This window comes from Mirounga leonina, unplaced genomic scaffold (genome assembly GCF_011800145.1).
Source record: "Mirounga leonina isolate KUSES-001 unplaced genomic scaffold, KU_Mleo_1.0 Mir_91, whole genome shotgun sequence".
In the NCBI taxonomy this organism is placed as follows: domain Eukaryota; kingdom Metazoa; phylum Chordata; class Mammalia; order Carnivora; family Phocidae; genus Mirounga; species Mirounga leonina.
The window spans coordinates 18,057,794-18,082,861 of NW_023270839.1; the positions used below are offsets into that span (position 1 = coordinate 18,057,794).

The 25,068-nt window shown below is 41.2% G+C and overlaps 1 protein-coding gene across 2 annotated transcripts in view; it reads right to left on the minus strand.

Moving 5' to 3' along the window:
- Positions 1 to 25,068, minus strand: part of INO80 (INO80 complex ATPase subunit) — a 135,924-nt gene that overhangs the window by 18,949 nt on the left and 91,907 nt on the right. For both annotated transcript variants that reach the window (XM_034994151.1, XM_034994150.1), the window contains exons 26-28: positions 20,565 to 20,790; positions 16,366 to 16,493; positions 6,668 to 6,762 (exon numbers count right to left, since the gene is read on the minus strand). In XM_034994151.1, coding sequence (XP_034850042.1) covers positions 6,668 to 6,762; positions 16,366 to 16,493; positions 20,565 to 20,790 — 449 coding nt within the window. The remainder of the gene's footprint in view (positions 1 to 6,667; positions 6,763 to 16,365; positions 16,494 to 20,564; positions 20,791 to 25,068) is intronic.

Below are 25,068 nucleotides of genomic sequence, written 5' to 3' on the forward strand. Positions count from 1 at the left end.
TTGACGTCCTTCGTCCTTTTAAAGAAACCCAGAATTATAAATAAACCGGTACCACTGTCACTCATTCAGACAACAAATATTTACTGAATACCTTCTAGGAACAGGCCCATGCCAGGTCACAGTGAGCAGGCTTGGACTATAAGATTTATCTATGTACACACATACAATTAAGGGCTCAGTTTGATCCCAATTCTTGCACATTTTTAAAAAAAATTTTATTTATTTGACAGAGAGAGAGACAGTGAGAGAGAGGGAACACAAGCACGGGGAGTGGGAGAGGGAGAAGCAGGCTTCCCGCCAAGCAGGGATCCGCACGTGGGGCTCGATCCCAGGACGCGGGATCATGACCTGAGCTGAAGGCAGAGGTTATTTTCCAGAACATTTCAGAGAGAAAGGAACTGCATTATACCGGTGCGCAAACTTTACAGTCCTTTAAATCAAGCTGCTAATCTCTTTTCTCATGATTAAAATTGCAGGTCACACCTATTACTGGTCATGAAATCAGTTTGGTAGATTGGACTACATTAAAGAAATAAAGAAACGAATAGAACAGATTAGAAAATATTGTAATACAGGGGTACCTGGCTGACTCAGTCGGAAGAGCATATGACTCAAGTTTCAGATATGGCATAGAGGTACTAAGAGGTACTAAATTCCAATGTAAAATGAATTTTACTCATCCCTTGATGCTGTTCTTCCCTGGTAAAGTCATTTGACTGAAGGTCTGTTTCCTGGACTATAAAATGAGGATGCTCTGAATACAGCTGAAGTGACTAAGTGATGACATATCAACAGTAAACATGAGTATCAGTGAAGTTAGCCTCCTGGTTAATCACTAAGCTGTGTTGGTCCTAGAGAAATCTGTCTATTATTTGCATTTAGTTAAACACAAGGTTCCCAGAGGCAGGAATGATAACAAAGTATGTCTGCAGGCCTGTTACAAGGCCAGTTTCCAAAAGGTCTATATACCCACTGAAGTTCTACTAGTTTATCCTTGAATATTATCAAATTTAATATTTCATAATTTTATTTATTTAATTTATAAAATGTCCTCATTTATAGTTAATACATATAAGGCAAACCAAAAAGTTAAAAGGTACATGCTAGTTTGCAAACACATTTTCCTATAGATATGAGATGATGTGAATGGAAGCTTGATACCTTACAGCCCAGAGGAGGGTATCTAACCACAGTGAGGCTGCAAATAAAAACTGACTGAGCTTTCCAGGGCTGTAGTAACTAATCTCTACAGAAGAATTCTTCCTTCTCTGACCCTCTGACCCTCACTGCTCCTCCCCATACTTCTCTCTGCTGCTTTGGTGGAAACAGAAGCAGTGGTCAGAGGCTTCTCTCCAATACCTGTGTGAGAGGGGACGGAACCACCCAAAGGCTAGGACTCATGGTAATTCCTAAAGAAGTCCATAGCCTGAGCAAGGGGTGGGGCGGGGGAAGGGAGAGGAGACAGGGAGGGAGGTAGAAAGCAGTTGGGAACTGCAATACAAGGAAGGGTAGAGGCAGGGGTGCCTGGGTGGCTCAGTTGGTTAAGCATCTGACTGTTGATCTCAGCTCAGGTCTTGATGTCAGGGTCTTGAGTTCAAGCCCCATGTTGGGCTCCACACTGGGTGTGGAACCTATTTAAAAAAAAGAAGGGTAGGGGTGCCTGGGTGGCTCAGTTAGTTAAGTGTCTGCCTTTAGCTTAGGTCATGATCCCAGGGTCCTGGGATCGAGCCCTCAGTCAGGCTCCTTGCTCACCGAGGAGCCTGCTTCTCCCTCTCCCTCTGCCTGCTGCTCCACCTGCTTGTGCGCTCTCTCTCTCTGTCAAATAAATAAAATCTTCAAAAAGAAAAGGGGGTGTAGAGGCAGAAAAATGGGTCATTTCCATAGTCTGGACAGCCAGAGGTAAGTCCCCAGATATGGTAATTACTTATAAACAGGGACCACATATAGAAAAAGCAGTGAAGGGAATCTAGGTAAAAATAAATCAGTAGCGGGGCGTCTGGGTGGCTCAGTCATTAAGTATCTGCCTTCGGCTCAGGTCATGGTCCCAGGGTCCTGGGATGGAGCTCTGCATCGGGCTCCCTGCTCCGTGGGAAGCCTGCTTCTCTCTCTCCCACTCCCCCTGCTGTGTTCCCTCTCTCGCTGTGTCTCTCTCTGTCAAATAAATAAATAAAATCTTAAAATAAATAAATAAATCAGTAGCAAAACTTAGAAATATATAACAATAGAAGACACTTTTTTTTGGGATATTAACTATGTATTGAGAAGATGCCTTTTAATGATAAGGTAGATGGTAAGCAGCAAGGTTTGATAATTTTATCATATTGAAATGAAAAAATAAGGATTATGGAAACCTTGGGTTGTTAAAATAAATTACTGTCCATCCCAGAATACACTGCTGGATCATTTAATAAACAAAAACATCTAAATAAAACTGCTGAGAAATTCCTTTCAACTTAATAAATCTAGTATTGATAATGTGAATTACTGTTTTGGGGGCTCTGACTAAAGGGAAGAAAACAGAATCCCTGAAGACAACATGATGGTTTGGGTGCCCTCTAGGGGGCTGAAAAAGAATTTCAACTCAGGGTTTCCACTGGAGCAGGCCTCAGCAAGCAGACTTCTGGGCGGTCTGGGAATGAGCCTATGAAATCATGGAGCAAAGATGTGCTTAGGTCTCTTATTCTTGTTTAATGACCCACTGAGGCCACTTTGCACCAAAATACCCAAATAGTCCTGGCATGTAGCCTAACCGACTGCAGTGAAGACTTGCTCAATGACTGAAAGAGAGCCAGAATGAAAGAAGAGGCTGGAACTCTACAACACTCTCACCAAGAAAGAAAAAATCAACACTACACTCACTTTCTCTCATGTTTTCTAAAGGGTCACACCCTGAGGGATCAGATGATGTGTGTGTGTGGGTGATCCATATGGTAAAATGTCATGGGTAGGAGGAAGGGAAGCAAAGGCTGAGGCACTCCAGAGCAAAGACCTTGTGAATGGCTTCTAGGATCATGCACTGATCACATGTTCTGAATGTTGCCCAGTCAGGACATCCTGGCCAAACAGTCTTTAGTCTCAGCCGGACTCTTTCCTGGAAGGATCCCTCATAAATAAATCTTGTATGAAGGGAATGTAAATGGCTTTTTATAGGAGTTCTTGTTTACTCTGGCTGACCTTTGAGCCACAGGGCTCTCCAGTTGAAACTACATTTTTTTCTTTTGATGTCTTTTCATTAGTAATAACGAAAATATTTGGCAAGGCATGCTTTTTTGTTTTCAAAAACACCTGTCTTTTTCTTTATATTGGGCTACATCAGCCACTCAAATTTGTAAGCTGAGAACTTCTTCCCATTTGGAGGGGTCTGCTGGATAAGCTTATCAACATAGGCACAGTTCAGACTCTATATATGAGAAGAAGTGATTATGTCCTACTCATAATTCCAACTCTAGTCAACTAACTACCTCACCATGTAGGCAGGGAAGGAGACATTAGTCTGTTTTTTTCATTTTGCCTAATATTAGACACAGGTGTTAAAATGATGGTTACTCAAATGTTGGATCTCAATAAAAAACACTGCTCCCTAAGTAACTCAGTTATAGGGTCTGGAAGCTTAAGTAAGGTTTCCCAAGAAAGCTGTGTAAAACAAGTATTTACTAAGCAGATCTAGTATAATTTAATGGTGAATATACCGTTCTTTTAGAACTAAGCTTTTCAAAAACAACTGTGCGATATATTACCCAAACAACTGTTCCACAAGTTAAAGATTTCAGAAATAATGAGTTGGATATATCTAGTAGTCCTTTCCACTAAAAGACCACTGTAAAATATACTGAGCCTGGAATCTCATGTCCGCTGGGTCAGCTAGAAGAGCTGTACCTCTATGATTCAGAAGACTGAATCATTACAAATCAACATACTACAGCTCGTTGGATGCTAAGTTGGCAGAACTTTCTACAGAGCAATGTGACAATTTGCAAAGTCTTAAATATTCATATCCCTTCACTCAGTAATTTTCCTTGTTTGAATCTCTATTAAGAATACTAAAATGCTGGGACGCCTGGGTGGCTCAGTTGGTTAAGCGTCTGCCTTCAGCTCACATCATGATCCTGGCGTCCTGGGATCAAGCCCCACATTGGGCTCCTTATTCTGTGGGGAGCGTGCTTCTCCCTCTGCCCAACGCTCCCCCTGCTTGTATTCTCTCTATCTCTCTGACAAGTAAATAAAATCTTAAAAAAAAAAGAAAAAGAAAAAGAAAACTAAAATGCTGATGAAGCTTTGTAAACAAAGATATTCACTCAACATTTTAACAATAGAAATATGGTATAAATACCCAGTGTAATGGAATATTAGTCATTAAAAATGATTACAAAGACTTTTTAAATGATATGCAAAGATGTTTAATATATAATGTTAAGTGGAAGAAATAAGGACACATAATCGTATCTACAATATGGTATCAACATGTACATACAACCACATACATATTAAAGACCAGAGGGATATACCTAAGAGTTGAAGCTCTTAGGTTGGAGTAGGCAAGGAAAAAGTAAAATATGTTTCATTTGATTTCAGAATCAAGAAAAGACTAAGGTCAGCTGGTAAAAAAAATTTTTTGGGTGTGGGATAACAATATGATGGAGTTAGGAGGCACTACCACTGACCCTTGAACAATGCAGGAGGGTAAAAGGGAGCCAACCTCCTGGCACAGTCGAAAATCTGGATATAATTTTTGACTCTCCAAAAACTTAACTACTAATAGCCTACTGCTGACTAGAAGCCTTACCAATAATACAAGCAGTTGATTAATACATACTTGGTATGTTATATGTATTTTATATTATAATCTTACAATAAAGTAAACCAGAGAAAAGTTATTAAGAAAAGCATAAAGAAGGGGCGCCTGGGTGGCTCAGTTGGTTAAGCGACTGCCTTCCGCTCAGGTCATGATCCTGGAGTCCCAGGATCGAGTCCCGCATCGGGCTCCCTGCTCGGCAGGGGGTCTGCTTCTCCCTCTGACCCTCCCCCTCTCATGCTCTCTCTCTATCTCATTCTCTCTCTCAAATAAATAAATAAAATCTTTAAAAAAAAAAAAGCATAAAGAAGAGAAAATACATTTATAGTACTGTTTAATATTTATTGGAAAAAACCCATGTATAAGTGGACCTGCGTAGTTCAAAACCATGTTGTTTGAGGGTCAACTGTATTATGCTATATATGTCTCAAATAATCAATTTAAGAATCTGCCAATAGCTTCTGCTAGGTTAGGCCATCCACATAGTTGCTCCTAGGTAACAAAGTGAAATAGGTTCAAAGCAGACCTTCCCCCTCCATTGTTGGTCAAACAACCACTTGAATTCAGACATACAGTTTCAACTTAGGAGTTACTGGCTAAGTGAGTGTAAGACTGTAAACCAAAACAGAGTTTATCTCCTTACTTGTGCTTCATTATAAAGCATCATGCAATAGCAAAAATGATCAGAGGGCATTCTATGTGGAACCATGAATTTGTTTTAGGCTAAACTGTTTTATATCTGAAGCAAATCATGCTTTAAAACTGAAATGAACGAAATGAAAAATTATAACCTAAATACAAATGACTATGTGCTTAATTTTCTTCCCAAGAATCAAAAAATATTAACAAAGTACACAAAGTCCAAAAATCCAGAACTGTTGTGATTTACAGCACATTAAGATCTACTCTATTCTTAGTTACCAGGTCTAAGGAAGAAAATTTAAGGGTGGAGTTCAGCAGCCCTGTTACTAGCTGGTGGAGCTTGGCTTTCTCCTTGCAAGGAGCAGTAACCAGACTCTGCTTATTACAAGGAGAACCTGCACTTAGGATAATTATGGCTCTGTAAGCCATGAGCAGCCAGCAGGCGGTATTTGAAATTTCATAGGCTCATTATCAGGTGGGAGGAGTACTGTAACTGAGAGCTGCCGGCTGAAGACTGTGCACCACTGCAATCTGTCATCCTATACTGTATTACTACCATGCTGGAGGGAAAGCAGGAAAGAGGAAGGTATTTTTCTTCCAACTTTTACAAAAGAGGTAAGGAAAACAAACTAAAAATCAACTATAAGTCAATATCCAGAGATCGCCACTGTTAACATTTAGAAATACAGCCTTGTGGATTTCTTTCTACATAAATATTATCCATATAAAGGAGGATCTTAGTTCATACACAGAAATCATTTCTTTTATTGCCCAAAAAGAAGGGTGCTGATTTGGTAAGAAGGCATTTTTTTTTTTTTAAAGATTTTTTATTTATTTATTTGACAGAGAGAGAGAGAGCAAGAGCAGGAACACAAGCAGGGGGAGTGGGAGAGGGAGAAGCAGGCTTCCTGCTGAACAGGGAGCCCAATGTGGGACTCGATCCCAGGACCCTGGGATCACGATCTGAGCCGAAGGCAGACGCCCAACGACTGAGCCACCCAGGCGCCCAAGAAGGCATATTTTGAATACAAAAATTATCGAGTATTCCTTTTCTCTCTCTCTCCCCCCACACACATAGATCTGAACCAATATAAGCAGATTTAGCTACCTCTTAAAATGACTATATCATGATTGCTTAACAATATGAGATATGTTGACATTTCTTTTAAACTCATTATCTTAAGCACTAAAGAAAAATCAAATGAGAATTTTTGTAATTTCTATTAACGTTACCTGTTCTGAAAATCAGCAACCATGTCCCGCCTCTCTGAGATCTTGGATGAGCCATCAAGCCTCATGTAGGTATGCTTCCTGTAAACCATGTATTCCTGCCAATCAGAGTAAACAAACAGAAATTGGATGCAAATTACTGTATTCTAATTCCCACAACATCTACCCACCTTCCACCTCATCCTTACTGGGGGCAAGTCATTATCCAGAATAAGAAGAAAGTAATCTCAAAAGTACAAGAACTTAACTTGTAAATGAATTTACTGCCAGTATGTGAAAATTGAGAGCATCGTGAAGACTACAGCCACCCTCAATTTCAACTTGGAAACTAATCATATTCTTGCAGATTTCAGTAGGTTTTATGAAAATAAACCAACAAAATAAAATGAAATTTCCAAATAAAAATTGCCTTTCAGTCAGCGACCAGATGTTTCTTGCAGCTATGGAATATCTAGTTTTCTTTTCGTAAGTAACTTGCTCTGGTGTTTTTCTCCCCAACATATCCTTGCTGACCAATATCCTTGAATTTAAAACCCAAGTTTCCTTCTCCCAGCAGAGCATGCATCATTGTTAAGGGAAGCCTAAGCATCAGAGTGAACAGAAGACAAGGTAACTTTCCATGGCAGAGCATGTTCTGGACATCATCTCTAAGAGGAATTACAGCTTTTAAGAATGGAGAAGAAACTTCAAGAGATGCAATGGACAGAACATAACGCCATTTTTAGAAGCTACAATGCCTCTTACAGATGATGTCCAAATGAGCACTGATTTCCTCTTTCTTACCCCTGATTATATGGATTACACCTCAAGAAGTCCATTTGTAGAGGAACCACTATCAAAAACTCAACACAGCTGCCTATTTATAAGGAGCACCATGAAACAATCCTATTGAAAAAGACTAGTTATTTCAACATTTGGGAGATGTCTGTGTTAATTCTCTATGGTCAAATGTTTGTTTGTTGCAATATTCTCTTATGTACCTCTTATTATACCTGGCTGGGTATTTCAGCACACGAGGTTGCTACAGCTGGGTACGGCTGTACAGTGCATGTGGCAGCCTACTCTTAGAGCAAGTTAGTACCAAAACTCCTACAATGGCTTGGCAGAGGTCTCTGGCTAGGGTACCTATGAGGTGAGGCTGGTTGACAAAGTAGACAAGCTCATCGAGGCACACATCTTCATTGTGGTTTGTATGTGTTTTTACTATTTCCTTCTTTCTCAAGTGGCTCTTTAAGGGCTTTGATAATCAAAGCGGGGTAGAACATATTCAAAGAATTTCAAGTTCATATTTAGTGGTACAGCCCTATAATGAAACTGGATTAATAGCAGAAGAGTAGGGGGTGTCTTAGATAAGGAAGGATTCAGGAAAAAAAGATGAAAAATGCCAGCATGAGGATAGTCTTTAGAGACTCACTATAGCTTGGCAGCTAATTTAATCAGGGGATGCTGCCATCCAGAACAACCAAATAACTAGATTATACACAGAGACATCCATAGGTTGGACTTCTACCACAAGGTGGGCTTTCTGCACAGGCACTCTTGCCTTCTGAACCAGAACTTCTAAACTCAGTGAGAGCACTGATGAATGAATCTTCTTGTAGATCTTACTGTTGACATTAGTTATATGTCAAGGTCAGCATGACACCAGAGATATTAATCCTAGACCATAATCAAACCAACACTGATTACACAGAGCCTGTTACTGAGGCAACAGAAGTGAATCTTTTCCATTTACTGCTTTAAGCCTTTGCTCTCCCACCCAGGGGAGCAGTGGGATTTCAGAAGGCTTTGATGAATTTAGATCCGATTTCAGTAAATAGCTTCAAAACAAGTAAATGGACATGGAAAAAGCAGTTAAAAGCAGAATAGAGGAATGTCTATATCCTCACACCACAGAAAAACAGCTAAAAGATAAAGGCAGAGATGAAAGAGCAATTCAGTATTTCCTTCATTCAAAAATTCTGGCTATACCAAAGCTCTTCTAGACGTGTCTCTAAAATTCTGGGTGTTTTAGAAAAGATACTTAATTTAATCCAGAAAGAAATGCCTCATTTCTTTCAAATGCTAATTTCAAGACATATGCCCACTTCTATGCTTAGTTCAGCTTTCCTATGATCTAAAAAATCTAAAAATTCAGAATAAAATAGAATTCTATCTTGTTAAAAGGCATTTTTATCAAAAAGAATTTGTGTCAAAACACAAATTCTAACAATAAATGACAAGTTATAGCACTGTGAATATTTATTTACTTATTTATATTTAAGTAATCTTTACAGCCAACATGAGGCTCGAACTTATGACCCTGAAATAAGAGTCACATGCTCTTCTGACTCAGCCAGCCAGGCGCCCCTCGAAAATTTATTTTTAAAAATCTATTTCATATATATATATATATATATATATATACACACACACACACACACATATTTAACAATCTCTACATCATAAGGTTTTCTAAGATCCATTTTAAATATTCCGTCATACCCCAACTCTTTGTAGTTCATTCCCATGTCTGAGGACCACTACTGGCTGATTACCACTTGCTGGATGACTTTACGATGGTCTGTAGGAACTGTGTCATGCTTAGCACTCCTGTGCATTAAAGAAGGCTTACGGAACAGAAAGACGAACCATTATCCAGTCCTTCCTTACACAAGGTACCCTGTAGACATCAAGGATATCTCTCACCCAAGTCCCTTTTGGTATTTAGGAAAGACTTAGAACATGATCCGCCAGTATGATTAAATTTCCTGGAGCTTTGTAAAGCAATTCTTTTTGCTCCACTTAAAGAAGCAAAGAGAGAAGAGAAACCAAATACAGACCTTCTTCCTCTTCCAGGTCTCAAAATTTAGTATCCTCCTTTAATTAAATAAATATGAACATCAGTACTCTCAAGTGGATTCTTGTGGATCAATAACTACTAACCAAAGTAAATTCTAATACTGCTTGAACTAATAAAACAAAAATTATGGCTTTTAACATTTAGGAAGCTTGAGAGCTATACAGTCTTAGTAGATACTATTTTTAAAAATTGTACTCTTGGTATTTGAGTAGTAATTCTCAACCAGGATTAAAAATACATGTACCTGGACCCACCCCAGGGATTCAGACTCTGTAGGTCTGGGAGAGGGCCTGGACTGGTTTATTTTTAAAAAGCTCCAAAGATGAGTGCAATAGACACCCTATATCTGCAGCTGAGAACCACCACTACAAAGAGAAGGCAGGACAGGGGTCGCTCAGAATCCTGCTATTGCAGCATTGCTTTCAGATAAGTGGCACTGGGAACACCTGCAATTTGTTAAAAATGCAGAATTGAGGAGCACCTGGGTAGCTTAGTCGGTTAAGCATCCGACTCTTGACCTCAGCTCAGGTCTTGATCTCAGAGTTGTTAAGTTCAAGCCCTGTGTTGGGCTCCATGCTGGGTGTGAAATCTACTTAAAAAAAAACAAAAAACAAATGCAGAATTGAGGGATATACCCCATAACTAATGAAAAAGAATTTGTGTTTTAACATGTATTACTGGTAAGTACTTCTCTTAAGTTTGAGAAACACTGTTGCAGAACAATATCCTTATACTGTTTTAAAAGCACTGGAACTTTTTCTTTTTCCAAGTGAAATCTTATATGAAACCCCTCTAGGGGCTTCTGGGTGGCTCAGTTAGTTAAGCATCTGCCTTTGGCTCAGGTCATGATCTCAGGGTCCTGAGACTGAGCCCCATGTCAGGATCTCTGTTCAGTGGAGTCTGCTTCTCCCTCTCCCCTCTGCTTCTGCTCTCTCTCTCAAATGAATAAATAAAATCTTAAAAAACAACAAAAAAGAAACCCCTCTAATATAAAATAGATAAAAAGCATTATTATTCTGGTTGATGAAAAAGGGGGAGTCCAGGGCCCCATCTGCTTAATCTCTACCTAAGTTTCCTGTCCTCTATCCCACCCTACCAGTTTGAAAACCACTCTTGAAATACACATTGAGAAGACAAGTCGGCTCTGGATCTTATCTGTAAGTTACTTTTAAAGCAGTAGCTGCAGAGGTATCAGTATAACTCAAAATACTTTCCACAAGTACCTCTCACTCCTTTAAAGTACACTAAATAAAGGCAAACATTCACACACCCAGTGGTGTATTACAAGGGACTAGGTTCATCTTGAAGTAGGGGTGATGATGGTGGCTAGCATTTATTGAGCATTTACTAATTGACAAACACTATTCTGTACGTGTTTTGCTTATCTAATCCTCACATAGTAGTCTTTAAGATAGGTGTTGTTATCGGCCCTCCCACGTTACAGATGTTAAGTAAGGTCTCTAACAGTTACATAGGCAGTGGGTAATGGAGCTCGGACTGGAACTCAAGTTAACTGGTGCCAGAGCCTCTGGCTTAACCCCTTTACTGCTTTCCACATGGAACAGAAGCTCACCACCACTAGGGAAAAGAAGGTGGTTGTTGTGTGTCAGGGAGAAGCCACGTAAGGTTCTTAATACATTCTCCATCCATTATCATCATAAAAAAAGGATAACTGGGCATTTGAAGAAATAAAGACAAATGTTTGTGTATCTCTAACATGAACGTTCCATTCTGAACCTTCTTTTCTATTTCAAAGTTGTCTAGGCTGTTCACTTCAACCCAATTTCACTTTCCCAATTTGGGGGAAAGACTCAGTATGATCCACAAACCTGAAGTCCTGATGTAACTATTTCCTGAACATGCCGCTTTCCATCTTTGGGGTATATCAGCAGCAAAAAGTAAGGCTCCTCTCAGTCTCTATTATAACCTCTCCGTTGCCCAAACAAATTGCACCAAATGAGTGAAATATGGCAGCCATCCTTCCCTTATCTAACACAAAGAGTCCTCTGGAGCAAGACCTAATCACAAGGCATACATAATCTGCCTTCACCCTATGTGTATTATTCCCTTTTATCCTATGCCATAAGCTCCAGTCACACTGAGCTAGTCTGCCCCAAATGTCTTGTACCTTCCCATCTCTGTGCCTTTTTATATCTGGCTTCCTTAGTCCGGAATGCCCTTCTCCCTGATGGTTAAAATTCTATTTAAGTTCAGTTCAAAAGTCACTATCAATGGAAACCCTTCCTCAAGTGACCCAGTTAGAAATAAATGTATCCATCTTGCTATCTTCAGCTCTGTTTATGGTTCATTCTGGGCACTGGTATCAGTGTACACCTGACAGTTGTGTGTGTGTGCGTGTGTGTGATATCCTCCACTAGATACGTTTCTTGAAGTCAAAGACCACATTTAATTTAAATTCACATCTGCCTAGCACAATGCCTTCCTCATTCTCGGCATGAAAAGAAATGAATGAAACTGAATAAATACAGTGTGGTTGTAAGCTGACACATTTCCTTCCATCATTCCTAAAGCCTAATCAAAATGCTAGTTAACACTGACCCCAATTTGCTTTTCATTCCGTGGGGCAGTTTTAGAATACCCAGCTTCCCAGTATGCTCAGAATCACAGCTCCCAAAGGTAACTGGGAGTTCTAGGAGTAGCCAGCTCATAAATGATAGAACGTCTGTTCAGGATGAATTCTATCCAAGTGAGGTACTTGCTGACTGGACAAGTTATGTAACCTAGTGTCTCAAATGTCATCATTAGCTATAGATTATCTGGATTTAATTCTGTATTATACTATTTTCATACACTGGTGCAGTACAAAATCTGTCTGGGTTTCAGTACTTAACAATCACACCACATACAGTACTAGCTGGCTGACCCTTTCCAAGTACTTTTGTATTGCATAGAAAATACTGACGCTTATTTCCTTAAACTACAGACTCAGCTGCTTGATGCAACAGGAATGAACCTCAAATGAGACAACCCAGAGATGATGTAAGTCATCTGTAGTGAGTTAAAGCTTTTTGCAACTGTCAGAATATGGTGGTAGGGGATGGGGAGGTTCCAAACTCGAGTAAAAGTGGTGTTGGTAGGAAAAGTTCTGTCTGACATCCCGCTAGACACCACCATCCCAACTGCACAAAGGCCATGTCTGCTTCCACAGTACCCCCACCAGCAAAGACCCTACAAGTGACTCAGTAAATGTAAAATAAATCCGTAACATAACATTTAGTGATCTAGCATATCCTCCCCTATCTATGGCTTTGACTTCTGCCTGTGGCACACTAAAAATTCCTGGCCCTGGAAGTTTAGCAGTCTGCTTTTTTATCCCCTATCCAGAAACAGTATTTAGATACCATGGGAAAGAATAAGACATGCCTGAATACAGAATTCTATTTGGAATAAGATCTGATATATTCACAAGAAACTTAAAGTCAGATTTTTGCCCAAGCGAAAGAGGCTATCAATCACTTCAAAAAAATACTGAGCAAATACTAAGTGCCCAGAACTAGTATTTTTCCCAAAATGGAAACCTGGTCACACAGAAGTATGTGTATTTTTACCATATTTTGGTTCTTCTGAGTCCTAGAAACAGACAAACAGATAGCCAAGGTGAAGGCACAGAACAAAAAGCCCAAAAAGGCTGTTGGATGAAAGAGATGCTGATGTGCCCCACAGTTACACAAAAGAGCTTCAATGCCCCCACATGAGTTTCTAATTTCTGCTCTATTGGAAGCTTTTCCTTCTTTCTTTCTTTTTTAATATTTTATTTATTTATTTTACAGAGAGAGAGAGAGCACAAGCAGGGGGAGCAGCAGGCAGAGGGAGAGTGAGAAGCAGGCTCCCTGCCAAGCAGGGAGCTCGAAGCGGGGCTTGATCCCAGGACCCTAGGATCATGACCCGAGCCGAAAGCAGACGCTTAGCTGACTAAGCCACCCAGGCGCCCCTACTGGAAGCTTTTCTTTCCCTCTTTGATATACAAGGTGTAAGATGTCAAGGTAAAAAAGAGAATCCTGAATAAAAAAAATTTTTAAAATCTAAAACTAACCAACCAAACAAACCCACAACACACTGAGAATGAAGAAGCAAAGCAAAGGTCAGCGTATTTTATTTTTTTAAAGAAAAGGTCAAGTGTACTCAAGGGAAAGCATCTATACAGAAGGGTCTTTCTATAACATGATTCTTAGGTTCACATGCCAGGTCATGTTTTAAAGCTGAAACACGGCTCTAATGAATGTTTACAGTGAAAGCTTCTATTATGACAATGACTAAAAAACCCAGAATAACTCTTTGAAAAGGTAAAGAAATGTAGACCTAATCCTGCATTGCCGTAAGATCCCCAATACATTGACATTTCTTTTTTTTTTTTTAAGATTTTATTTATTTATTTGACAGAGAGACACAGCGAGAGAGGGAACACAAACAGGGGGAGTGAGAGAGGGAAAGCAAGCTTCCCACAGAGCAGGGAGCCCAATGTGGGGCTAGATCCCAGGACCCTGGGATCATGACCTGAGCCAAAGGCAGAGGCTTAACGACTGAGCCACCCAAGCGCCCCTACATTTACATTTCAATAAATGATTAGACATGTATTAAACGCTGTGGGCATTTTAACTCCTTGCCCACAAAATAAATTTTGAGGATTAACCTCTTGAAATACAGAATGTGGTTCATTCGAGTAAAGAGTATTAAAAAAAAAAAAGGACGAATGAACTTTTAGGAAATGTAATATTGAAGGAAAAAGAATAGTAAAGTGTTTAAAAAAAACCTAGACAACAGTTTCACTTCAGTTTTTCAGTAAAACATGTAAACAGCTGCAACATTTTTTTGGCTTCAGCATCCTAGATGCATGTTATCCATACAGCTAAAGAATGTTAGCAGCTGTGAAATTCAGTTTTCCCTAATTTTGAATTCCCCATAGAAAGATACAACTGTATTTAGAAGGTTTTCAGGCTGCCATGTTTGCAAAACCTACCCACATCATCCACATCCCCACAAACCTCTCCAAAAAACCTGCTGGATTAGAAAGATAGGAAGTGACCCTGGTGGGTAGGGTTTACAGCACTCATTCTGAACAAAGCTCATTAACATACTCTGAATCACTTATTTTGGTAATATTTAGGAGTGTGTAATACATAGAACAAGGAACTAAAATGTAGGACTGTATCAAATTTAAACCATCTACACTTCCCTTCAGCTCTCAGACCTAGCTATTTTTTGGTAGCTTACCCCACTTACTCTTGAACTTTCCTTTAACAGGAAGCAACTTTTAGGACTCCAAAATACACCGACATAGTCTTTGGGGAAAAAAAAGATCATCACTTCCCTTACAAAATCTTTAGCATACTGCTTTTTCTAGAATTCAGTGCAAGATCACTACTTCATCTGTACATCCCTGACTCTTCTGGACAAGGCAAGTGCACTTTATCTAAGAGGAGCCCCACTGACTGAAAGTTACTCATATTGTTTGGGCTGCTGGTATCATTTGGTTTGAACTGAACACTACAGATGCAGGCAGTTCCCTTTATTTTGGATTACTGCTGTTAGGACCTTTAACATAGGTAAAGATCTGCATCAAACACAATGGCTTAATTACTTCTCTTACAGTGATTTACAGCCACCAATAAGCATTTTTCCATCATTTAGAAATAGGTGACCTATTCCATAGGACAAAACAGAAAGTTCAGCCTGTTGACAGCATTTAAGGGGCCAAACACTGTACTAAATGCCAGACTTAGTGATTAAAGTGACCTCAAATATGTGTTATATCTCTTGCTAAAAGAAGTTGCCAGATTATTAAAAAGAGCCTGCTACCGAATTACCACATTATTGACTGAGAAATTCAGCAAGCCAAGCTTGGCTTCCAGAAACCTAAAACTTCTTCCCTACGCTAGCCTTCATTCCTTCTGTGCTGATGTGATCCCTACTCCCTTATTCCTAGATAGGGATAATCATGGTCCAATTTCCCCTTATTTATTACCAGCTACTCCCTGGAGTAGCAGGGTTAGAATATGAAGCCTTAGCTATAAAAAGCCCATGGAAAAACATGCGAATATTTATACACTATTTACATCCAGGTGCTTTAGCCCCCGACCAGTGGCTTTTCAACTTTCTAGCACTAAACACTAACTCTGGTGGTTTGTGATGATTTGTCCTCAGTTTCACTCTCCTATTTCCATGTCCTTGACTTCCTCTCCCTAAAGTAATTAGCTCCCACTCACACAACAAGAAAGCAGAGAGAACATCAACATAGAAGTAACTGAAGAAACAGAAGGTGCCCTGCACAGTAAAACAAGTTGTATCTTTCAACATAACCTAGTGGTTCTCAACTCTGGTTGCCTATTATGATCACCTCAGGAGCTTTCAAGTCTCCTGATGCCTAGGCTGTATTCCAAAGTTATTAAATAACAATCTCTGAGGATGGGACAAGGTATCAGTATTTGTTAAAGCTCCTCCAGGAAAATGCAATATGGAGTCAAGTTGAGACCACTACATTAAGTCAGACTGAACAGCTGCTCTCTCGTTTTTTATACAGAGAACTAATTCTAAATCTTGTTTTCTATACAGTATTTCAGAGGACTTCTTAAGTATTCCTAAACTCTAATCTCCTTTAAAATTAGGGAATTTCTTCCCTAGTAAAGGAAGGAGTAGGGGACGTTCTATTTCACTGGTGTAGGGAAGGAGTTCCTTTGCATATTCTCACATCTGCCAGGAGCTTCTTCTCCCTTTATAGACAGGAAAATCACGAAGACAAGTTTTGGGTTCCCATTAAGCAGGACGGACATTAGTCACAGACATCTGATTCCTGCAAGTTAAATGTCAAGGTGTCCTAGGTCCCCAAGGTTCCTTCTCCTACCTCCAGCAGGTCTATCATCCTGGTCATCTGGGAGTAGATAAGGACCCTATGTCCTTGAGACTTGAGCCGAGTCAGGAGGACATCAAGGGCATACAGCTTTCCACTGTCAGTGATGAGGCTCTCCTTGCCTGGGGAGAAGAAAAGGGGGGGGGGAGGGGGAAACTGTATTTAATTGAAGCAGCAAAATCACTCACTGCAGAGCTGTATGCAGCCAAAATTACGACAACCAGGATGCTTGTCATCATGAGAGCAGGAAAGTAGAGAAGAAGGCAAAGCACTGTTCAGTCATGATCCAGTAGGGCTCTGGGAAGAAGTATCCTGAAAGAGGGAGGTGTACGCTCCCTTCCAACGGACAGTTCCCGTTCAGGTATCTGCTGCTAAGACAAATGAAAGCTTCCCTGCTCCATGTGCTTACTCAGGGGATAAGAGGTACACATGGACATCTAAGAGTGAGGTCTATGTCATATCTGCTCTAAGTGACTTGAGAAACTTGTTTTTCCTTCTTCATCCTATCTCTAGATATCTGTTTCTGCTGGTTCTGTGGCTAAATGGTTTACATCTCCTGAAAGCATGAGAATGTAGAGAAACGAGGGCTACTCTTGCCTGTCCCTAGAGACACTTAAATACTGAGAAACGCAAATACACATATCCATTCCTGCCCCTCTGTTTAAATCCAAACCCCTTCTCCTTGATGATTTCAAACAGGTTGGCTGGTAAATGTCATTATCCTAAACTGTAATTCAATAAAGACACTAAGGTTTGTTCAGCTTCTCAGAAGGACTGACTTTGGGTTTCTGTGAAATGGAAGCTGCTTTTACTCACTAACTTGTGCTTTCTCTTTCCTCCTCCCATTAAAAAGAAAAAATAAATAAATAAATAAAAAAGAGCATTTTAGCCAGAGATCTTTACAGAGCACTTAACTCTCAAATTTTCATCTTATCCATTCAGTATCATTCATCTCCCATCACATTTCAGGAAGGAGAGTTTCCTGTTTGCAGACTGGTCCATAAACATGCCCTGAACAATCACTGCTACTAAGAGGGGGAAGAAATGAAGCTGAAGGGGCCAGGAGATTTTAAGAGTATACGTGGAAGTGGCCGTGGGGTGCAAAAAGGGAGAGACAAAGGACAGGGAGAAGACACAACTAACCACTAAAAGTAAAAAAGGGATCTATTAAAAAAACCCCACAGTCTATCCCTAGTTTCTGGGTTCTAACGCATGGTTTTTTCCCCTCAGAACTGCAGAGGCTGACTGTTGAGAGCAATCCAAGAGTTCTCAATGGATTATTTCTCTGTTCTCGCCACTATCTGCCAAGTGCACAATCATTGTATAAACTGAACGAGAACGGATGTGCTGACAGCACCATAACAAATCATCAGCCCCTCTGTTTTTGCTACAAAGCCACAAGCCCTGGATGTTTACTCCTCTGCGCTGCTGCTTGCCTCTTCCCACCTTCGGAACGCTGCCAGGCCACATCTCTCCCTCCACCACCCCCTCCCTGATGCTGGGGCACACACCTTTGTTCAGCCTCTTTGTTTGGTCCTGTTTAGATTACTGAAATGCTCTTCTTTTTGTTGATCTCCTTACCAACACAATCAAACGACTGCAGCTGGGACAGAACCAAACGCTAGGCCCTCTCCTTGGCACCAGACAAGGAGGCCTGTGTGGATTCCAAGTCTGATCAGGCGACAACGCTTTCCTAACAACTTCAACATTTCTCCTTTAATTGGATTCCCTGGGATCCCTCAATTTTGATAGCTCCTAAACATTCCCCAGAGTTTCTTCCTTTTTTCATTAAAAGCACAGTAAGGTGGAAAAAAAAAAAGAGAAGCCCATATATTTTTCAGTCATTTAGTAGAGTGGGCAAGCTAAGCTCATCGGATTTCTCCAGCAGCCTGCTTTTCTCTCCATTCACATTTACTCCCTCCACACAAGTATCTTAAAGTATGTAAATCTGTCTCGTGTCTGCATTTTGAGAAGCTTCATCTCAAAATCATGATTCAATGGTTTTCACATATTCCTGCTTCCCACATCTCCTTTCCTTTGCTAACGAGAACAAACTGATGCTAAGAGGAGGAGGCTCAGAGATGAAGATGCACAAAGAACTCTGATGCACCTGAAAGAAGCAACAGTGGTGCCCATTGTTAGCTGTTCCTGTGTATGTGGGAAGTGAAAGCAGATGGACTGGATTTCTTTGGACTACCCTGAAAGAAAAGGCCTAAGCAGAAAGAGACTGCAGCAACAGCCTTCGAATACTGAAGCAAGGAACAAGATTTCTACTTCTCCGTTAAGCACGCTGGCTCAGCACCCAGTACTTGTCCTTAAAAAGATAGGCAGAAAAAAATGGGTTTTCTTTCCCTGCACACATTGGGGTCTTTTGGGCCTGGCATCCACTACCCAATTTTTCAGGAGCTACCAAAGTTGTGCTGGACAACAGCACCACCTGTTGCTAAGCAGGGCACAGAGCCAAGAAGAGCACAATTCCCTAGAAATTAGGCTGATTGTGCCAAGTCAAACCTCTCTTTAAAACAGGATCTCAAAATGTTGTACAGACCTATCCTACTTTCTTACAATATTGTCTACGATCCTATAGTACAATCTTAAAGTATTTTCACTTAGACACAAGTTCTTACTGGCCACAGTATAAGAGTCTGCTTAGGGACAAAATGAATATATCCCATGGCAGTATAACTAGGCTAACAGATGAAATAACTCCTTTTTCCAAGGAGAGGAGACTTCTGAAAGGACTGTACATCTTTCTCCTGGTAAAACAGGAGATGTATTCAAAGGTGTGAAATCCAGGAGATTTTGGTCTTTCGGGGACTACTAATGGAACCAACCCTTCCCAAGGAAACAGAAAACGTAAAAGTATAGAGAAAAAAGAGATAAAATACAGGTTCCAGTGACCCCACAACCCCCCACCCCTCGCTGCCCTGCCCCAGCCAGTCTACAGAGCACAATGGGGTCAGTGAGGAGCAGGTTGGTTCTCACAGTAAACAGCCAGTGAGGCTGGCGCTTTTTATCGATGCGAAAAGAACTCAGACACTTCCTGCTATTTAAACAAGGTCCATTTTTCTTTCAAAGAACAGGAAAAGCCACAAGAGATTCCCACAGCGCCAGCAGTAAGCCCTCTACTCCTATACTGGGAACTTAGGAGCCAGAGTGAAGAGAGGAGAAAGAAGAAATAAGGTGTTGTCTTGCTTCTTTCAACACCTGTGCTCATCTTCTGCCTGGGATTCGATGGTTTCCAGTCCTGCTGGATTTTAGTCCTCTACTGCCACTACCAACCAGGCCTGCTTTACAACTGGGCTTTCCCCTTGTTTTCCAACAGTTACACCTTCACCCACTGCTTTCAGGTATTCGAAGTCCGCTACGAGGCCGCACACTATATGGCTCTCATAAACTCAAAATGGCATCTTCTAGTCCAAAGCACACCCACAGCTACTACCAGGCTGACCCAAAGTCCCTTGACACTTGGCAGATTCTCTCTTTTGGACGCTCAGCTCTAGTTTACTTCCATTATATCCAGTAAAGAATACAAAGTATCAGAGAATCCAGACAACCAAAACTGACATGGTAGCTCTCAACTACCACTCCAATCCGCCAGCAGGTGTATGCAAAGAACATAAGCCTATGAACTCTGTGTTCAGTTTCCTTAAAAGTAGTCTCACTAAAGCAAAGATGAAAACCTAGTTTCCTTTCAACCCTCGACCTTGACTCTAGGAGGTCTGGGAATCTGCTAGCATTTTGGCACAAAACACAGTGTTTTTCTTCTGGTTATCATTCAGATCTCTAGTGCTCCGTGCAGGACACTGTTTATGCTACTTCAACTAGGCTTTCTGAGAGTGACGACATTCTCATTCACCCTACTGGCAATGGCACAAGACAACTGTACTCACTCGACCTGGAGCCTTTCCTACCAAGTTTATTTCTACCCCCCCCTCTTTTTTAAGGGTGGCATTCCTTTCTCAGCTGTAAGCTTGTCAAAGGAGAGTACGTAAGCACAAATCTAAAAAACATTTCTCTCTTAAGTCATAAATTACTTCAGTATTTTTACCTATAAAGTTAGTAAGGGCAAAACAGGAAACAAACCCCAAGAACTTTGAATTCCAAATATCTAAAGCCACCACATGGAGTATCTCCTCGGTTCCTCTTCCCTTGCCAGAGCGGGCAAAACGCCAAGAGAACAGAGAACTTACCTGGAATCCTGATGAAAGACCAGCCATTCTGAGGCCTGATGCTCCACAGTCCTCCAGCTGGCTCTGGGAAGAACTGGGACCGTCGATTTAGCCACTCTGCCGCCAGTTCAGGGGCCCCATTTAACAAACACTGCTTGGCTGCCAGACTCCCTCCTTCCTTCAGCACTCGCCGCTCATATTCTGCACTTCGGTCATTGCAGTAAGAATCCAATGGCACTGCGGTAACCTGCAGTGAGACAGTCACATGAGATAGCTCTTGCACATTTCCTACACTCCAACTTTGAAATCAGACAAATGTGGATAATTCTTAGGTTAGTGGTTTTAACTTCCTTGTTCTGACAAATAAGCTGCCTCTAATAACTGACTCAGTGAGCTGGTCCAAGGAAAAGGCCAACCTCTTATTAACATGAATCTGCAGCAAACTAAAGATCCAGAGAGTGCAGGAGTTTGCAGAAAAACTGGGATACCAGGTCAGGAATAATTCTATCATGGTTCTATGCATCTCTGATCCAACTTTGCCACCTCCCCTCATTGCTGGGTAGTGTTTTTGGTGAAATTCTATCAGCCATACACAGAATGGGGAGATCAGAAAGGGAGCTGGAGCTACGCAGTCATTACTAAAGAACGAAAAGAGTTATTTGCCTGGTGCATTTGAAGCTATCTTTAATGCTTTTCTGCCAAAATTCCCAAGTTTATCAAGACTTCTTTCTCCTCTCCCCTGACCAGGATGCTGACTGACAAACCTAATGAAAGATACGAGAACCTTTCTTGTAGGCCATAAGCTGGGATATGGTGGAGGGGGGTGGAGAAAGCAACTGCCAGAGACTGGTGGATTCATTTCCTGGCTAGGACAGAGGCTATGCACAAATTCTTATCTCCCCACAAGGTGCAACAACACTGAAATGCTGCCCTCCTCCCCCCCATGGAATAGAAGGCTCCCGCCAATTAAGAAACGGGCTTTTTAATCCTTTAGTGATCTGGGTCTATTCCCACTCTAATAAGCATCTGTGTATTCAGATAACTGTGAAATCACCTGATTAGAAGGCTGAGTTACCTTCTGTTGAAATTTGGAGGCTGTGATTAGCTGCAAGCTCAGGCTGATAAAAATGCTAAAGTCCCATTATATGCACTAAATTGCTCAGAAAAACCCTGGAGCAAGACCAAGAAATGGGGAGAAATTGGGTATAAGGAGCAAGTGCAGAGGAATGAGAGAGATCAGAACATAGAACACTGGCCGTACCTAGTTAGCTAGTTTTATTGTTGCTATTATTTCCCAGAAGTGAGACATTTAGGAAAATATATCTTGCTATTAACTTTTCTATCTTCATGCCCATCAATCTTTAGGGCAATGGAATGGTTGTCAAGTTTTGGTATGTGTAAGAACCTTCTTGGGAGCTTATCTAAAGTGCAGATTTTTAGGGCGCCTGGGTGGCTCAGTTGGTTAAGCGACTGCCTTCGGTTCAGGTCATGATCCTGGAGTCCCGGGATCGAGTCCCGCATCGGGCTCCCTGCTCAGCAGGGAGTCTGCTTCTCCCTCTGACCCTCCTCCCTCTCATGTGCTCTCTCTCTCATTCTCTCTCTCAAATAAATAAATAAAATCTTTAAAAAAAAAAAATAAAGTGCAGATTTTGATCCAGAAGATCTAAGGGACAAGCGAACAGCTCTAGGCTTTTAACGAACACCACGGCCCTCAGGCCAAGCCTTAATGCTGCCTTGGGGTACATTAATAGTCAGCTAGCTGACTATGGGGCTGCAGGTGCCTCTGCTGGAGACTAGAAGATACCAAAACAATAGAAAGAGCATCATTTACTAATACCACAGCGTCCTCTACTCTGGCTTATAGATGAAGCTGAACTGAGTTGGCTAGAGAACAGTGCCATCTACAGTCCAGACACAAAACTACAGGGAGGTGTTACAGCAAGCTGGGCCCCTGCAGCTCCAAAACCCAGACAGGCTCACATATCAGTTTCACACACAGTACTAGGCGCAGGTGTTGGTAATCTCAAGTGGTCATCTTTACCCACTCCAAAAGGAGTATGTTCTCTTACTTCCAACTTATTCCTTTTTCCCACCGAAAGCTGAACATAGACAAATGAAGACAGAAATAAAAAACAGGTAGATAGGGGCGCCTGGGTGGCTCTGTCGTTAAGCACCTGCCTTTGGCTCAGGTCATGATCCCAGGATCCTGGGATCGAGCCCCACATCGGGCTCCCTGCTCAGCAGGAAGCCTGCTTCTCCCTCTCCCACTCCCTATGCTTGTGTTCCCTCTCTCGTTGTGTCTCTGTCAAATAAATAAATAAAATATTTAAAAAAGTAAAAAAAAATTTTTTTTAAAAAAAGGTGAATAAAAACTGGATCTTTCCTGCTATGGCCTGTCCTGGCAGTAACTCAGCGGCTACCTACCATCTAGGGTATGAGTCCCAGAACCTCACAATCAATGGTGGTTGTACTTTAGTGACAGTGATATAAGCAGCAGTGGTTAGACTACAGAAGTTAGACTACTATACGACCAGTTCTATACAGTATATATACTTTTGGATGAATAAAGCACATTTACTCTTTTCTAACGAGAGACTCATACTGACCAATTTTACACTCAAGCATAACGGCTTTGTTTTTGCTGCTGTTGTTTATTTTGTAGAAAAGCAGAACTTATACTGGAATTATATAGACTTTGGGGGGCACCTGGGTGGCTTAGTGGGTTAAGCGTCCGACTCCTGATTTCGGCTCAGATCATGAGCCGGGTCATAAGGCTGGGTCCCACATCATGCTCTGTGCTGGGTGTGCAGCCTGCTTAAGATTCTCTTTCCCTCTCCCTCTGCCCCTCCCCCACTTGCTCTCATGCACGCACTCTAAAATAAACATACATACATACATATATATATATATATATATATATATATATGTATATATGTATAAGGCCCAGATTCTCCAGATGAAAAGCCAAAAGCTAGAAACTCAGCACAAAGGAACAGGGAACACTGACACAGGGAAAATGTTTTTCCTGCCTAGAACTCACTCCTAGGCACTCTTAAGAGTTTAAAAAGAAAACAACTTTCTCCAGTTATAAACTTTCACCTATTTTCCAATTTCATTTGGCTGATATCCTTCCAAGTCCAGGATTGAAAACTAGGTAGTATGCAAGGCCCAGATCTTAGTGAAATATTTTTTATGTTTTGATAAGCTTCTTTGGCAGGAGCCCTGGATCAAGATATATGCAGAATCACAGAATGTCATGTCGTAAGTACGTAAGCAGTGAACTCATGAGGTCCAAAAAGAGGCAAACAAGTCCACTTCTAATTAAACTGTGCTTCCCAAGTCAGCTCTATCCTAGACAGCCTCCACCCATTCTTCTAACCCCAAGTGGCCTTCCTGATAGCTCAGAAGCAGGGGGAGATGAAGCATGATATACCATTCTTCCCTCCCCACAAATGGAAATGCATACTCTCTTCAGTATCACATGAGCTAACCTCTGTTTCTTGCTTCATTAACTTCCTAAACTATAGTATCTTCAAGGGCCATCTCCTCAAGCATTTAGCGCGTCCTTCCCGAGGACGTGTATACTCCTGCTCTGGCTCTAGGAAGCGTGACCACTCCAAGCGCTTCAGTTTTTTGGTAAGATGGATTTCCAGGGTCTTAGTTTATTAACCCTGCAGAATTATTTCCTCAGCTAATGAGAAAACAGCTCCTATAATTCCTTCCTTAGTGGCACAGTTCTTCCAGAACTGACCCTAAAGTTTCCACAGCATAAGACAGGGACATTAATTTGTTTTAGCTCAAGGCTAAGGTTAGACTTCAAAGGAAGTCAGTTTTCCCCACCACAGTTGGGTTAGAAATCAATATAAAATAATCAGGGTATCTCAGGATTACTCACACTCCAGGCCTGATCTGAAAGATAAAAGCTTGCATTATGAGTGTATAAATAAATATTCAGACATATTTAAAACTCCTCTTCCTGTCCATATAACCCTGGTATAATTACTCCCATTTCAGGTTTGGCATCTGCTATGTGAAGAAACTCTACAATTACAGAGGGAGGGGCTGAGTAGGAAAGGAGGGTCCTGGGACAGAGTGCTTCAGCCAAATGATACAAAGTTTTCTCCTGTTCCCTGCCCGCCACCCCACCTTTATGCTATTCTAGCATCCTTCAAGCTAGTCACTATTTACTGTCCTTTAGGGAAACAGCAGCATCAGGTATGATAGCTTAGATTTTGGGCTCCTCAGAAAACAAGTCCCCAGCTGTACAGCTGAGGTACTGCATGTGTGTGTTGGCAGAGTGGGGTTGTTCTTCAGAGTGGCTGGCTACAGAGCTCTGAGTGGAACAAATGAAGAATTTGTATGCCTGTAAATGCAATGACAGCCCAAGGCAGCTCACTTTTTAACTGGCTCTATAAATCACTAGGGATATGAGAAGTAAAAATATCTAGACATCCCTCTCTGAAATCTAGACTTCCTCTTGTAAGGCCTATCAGTATATACATCAGATTGGGAGGGTGAGAAGGAA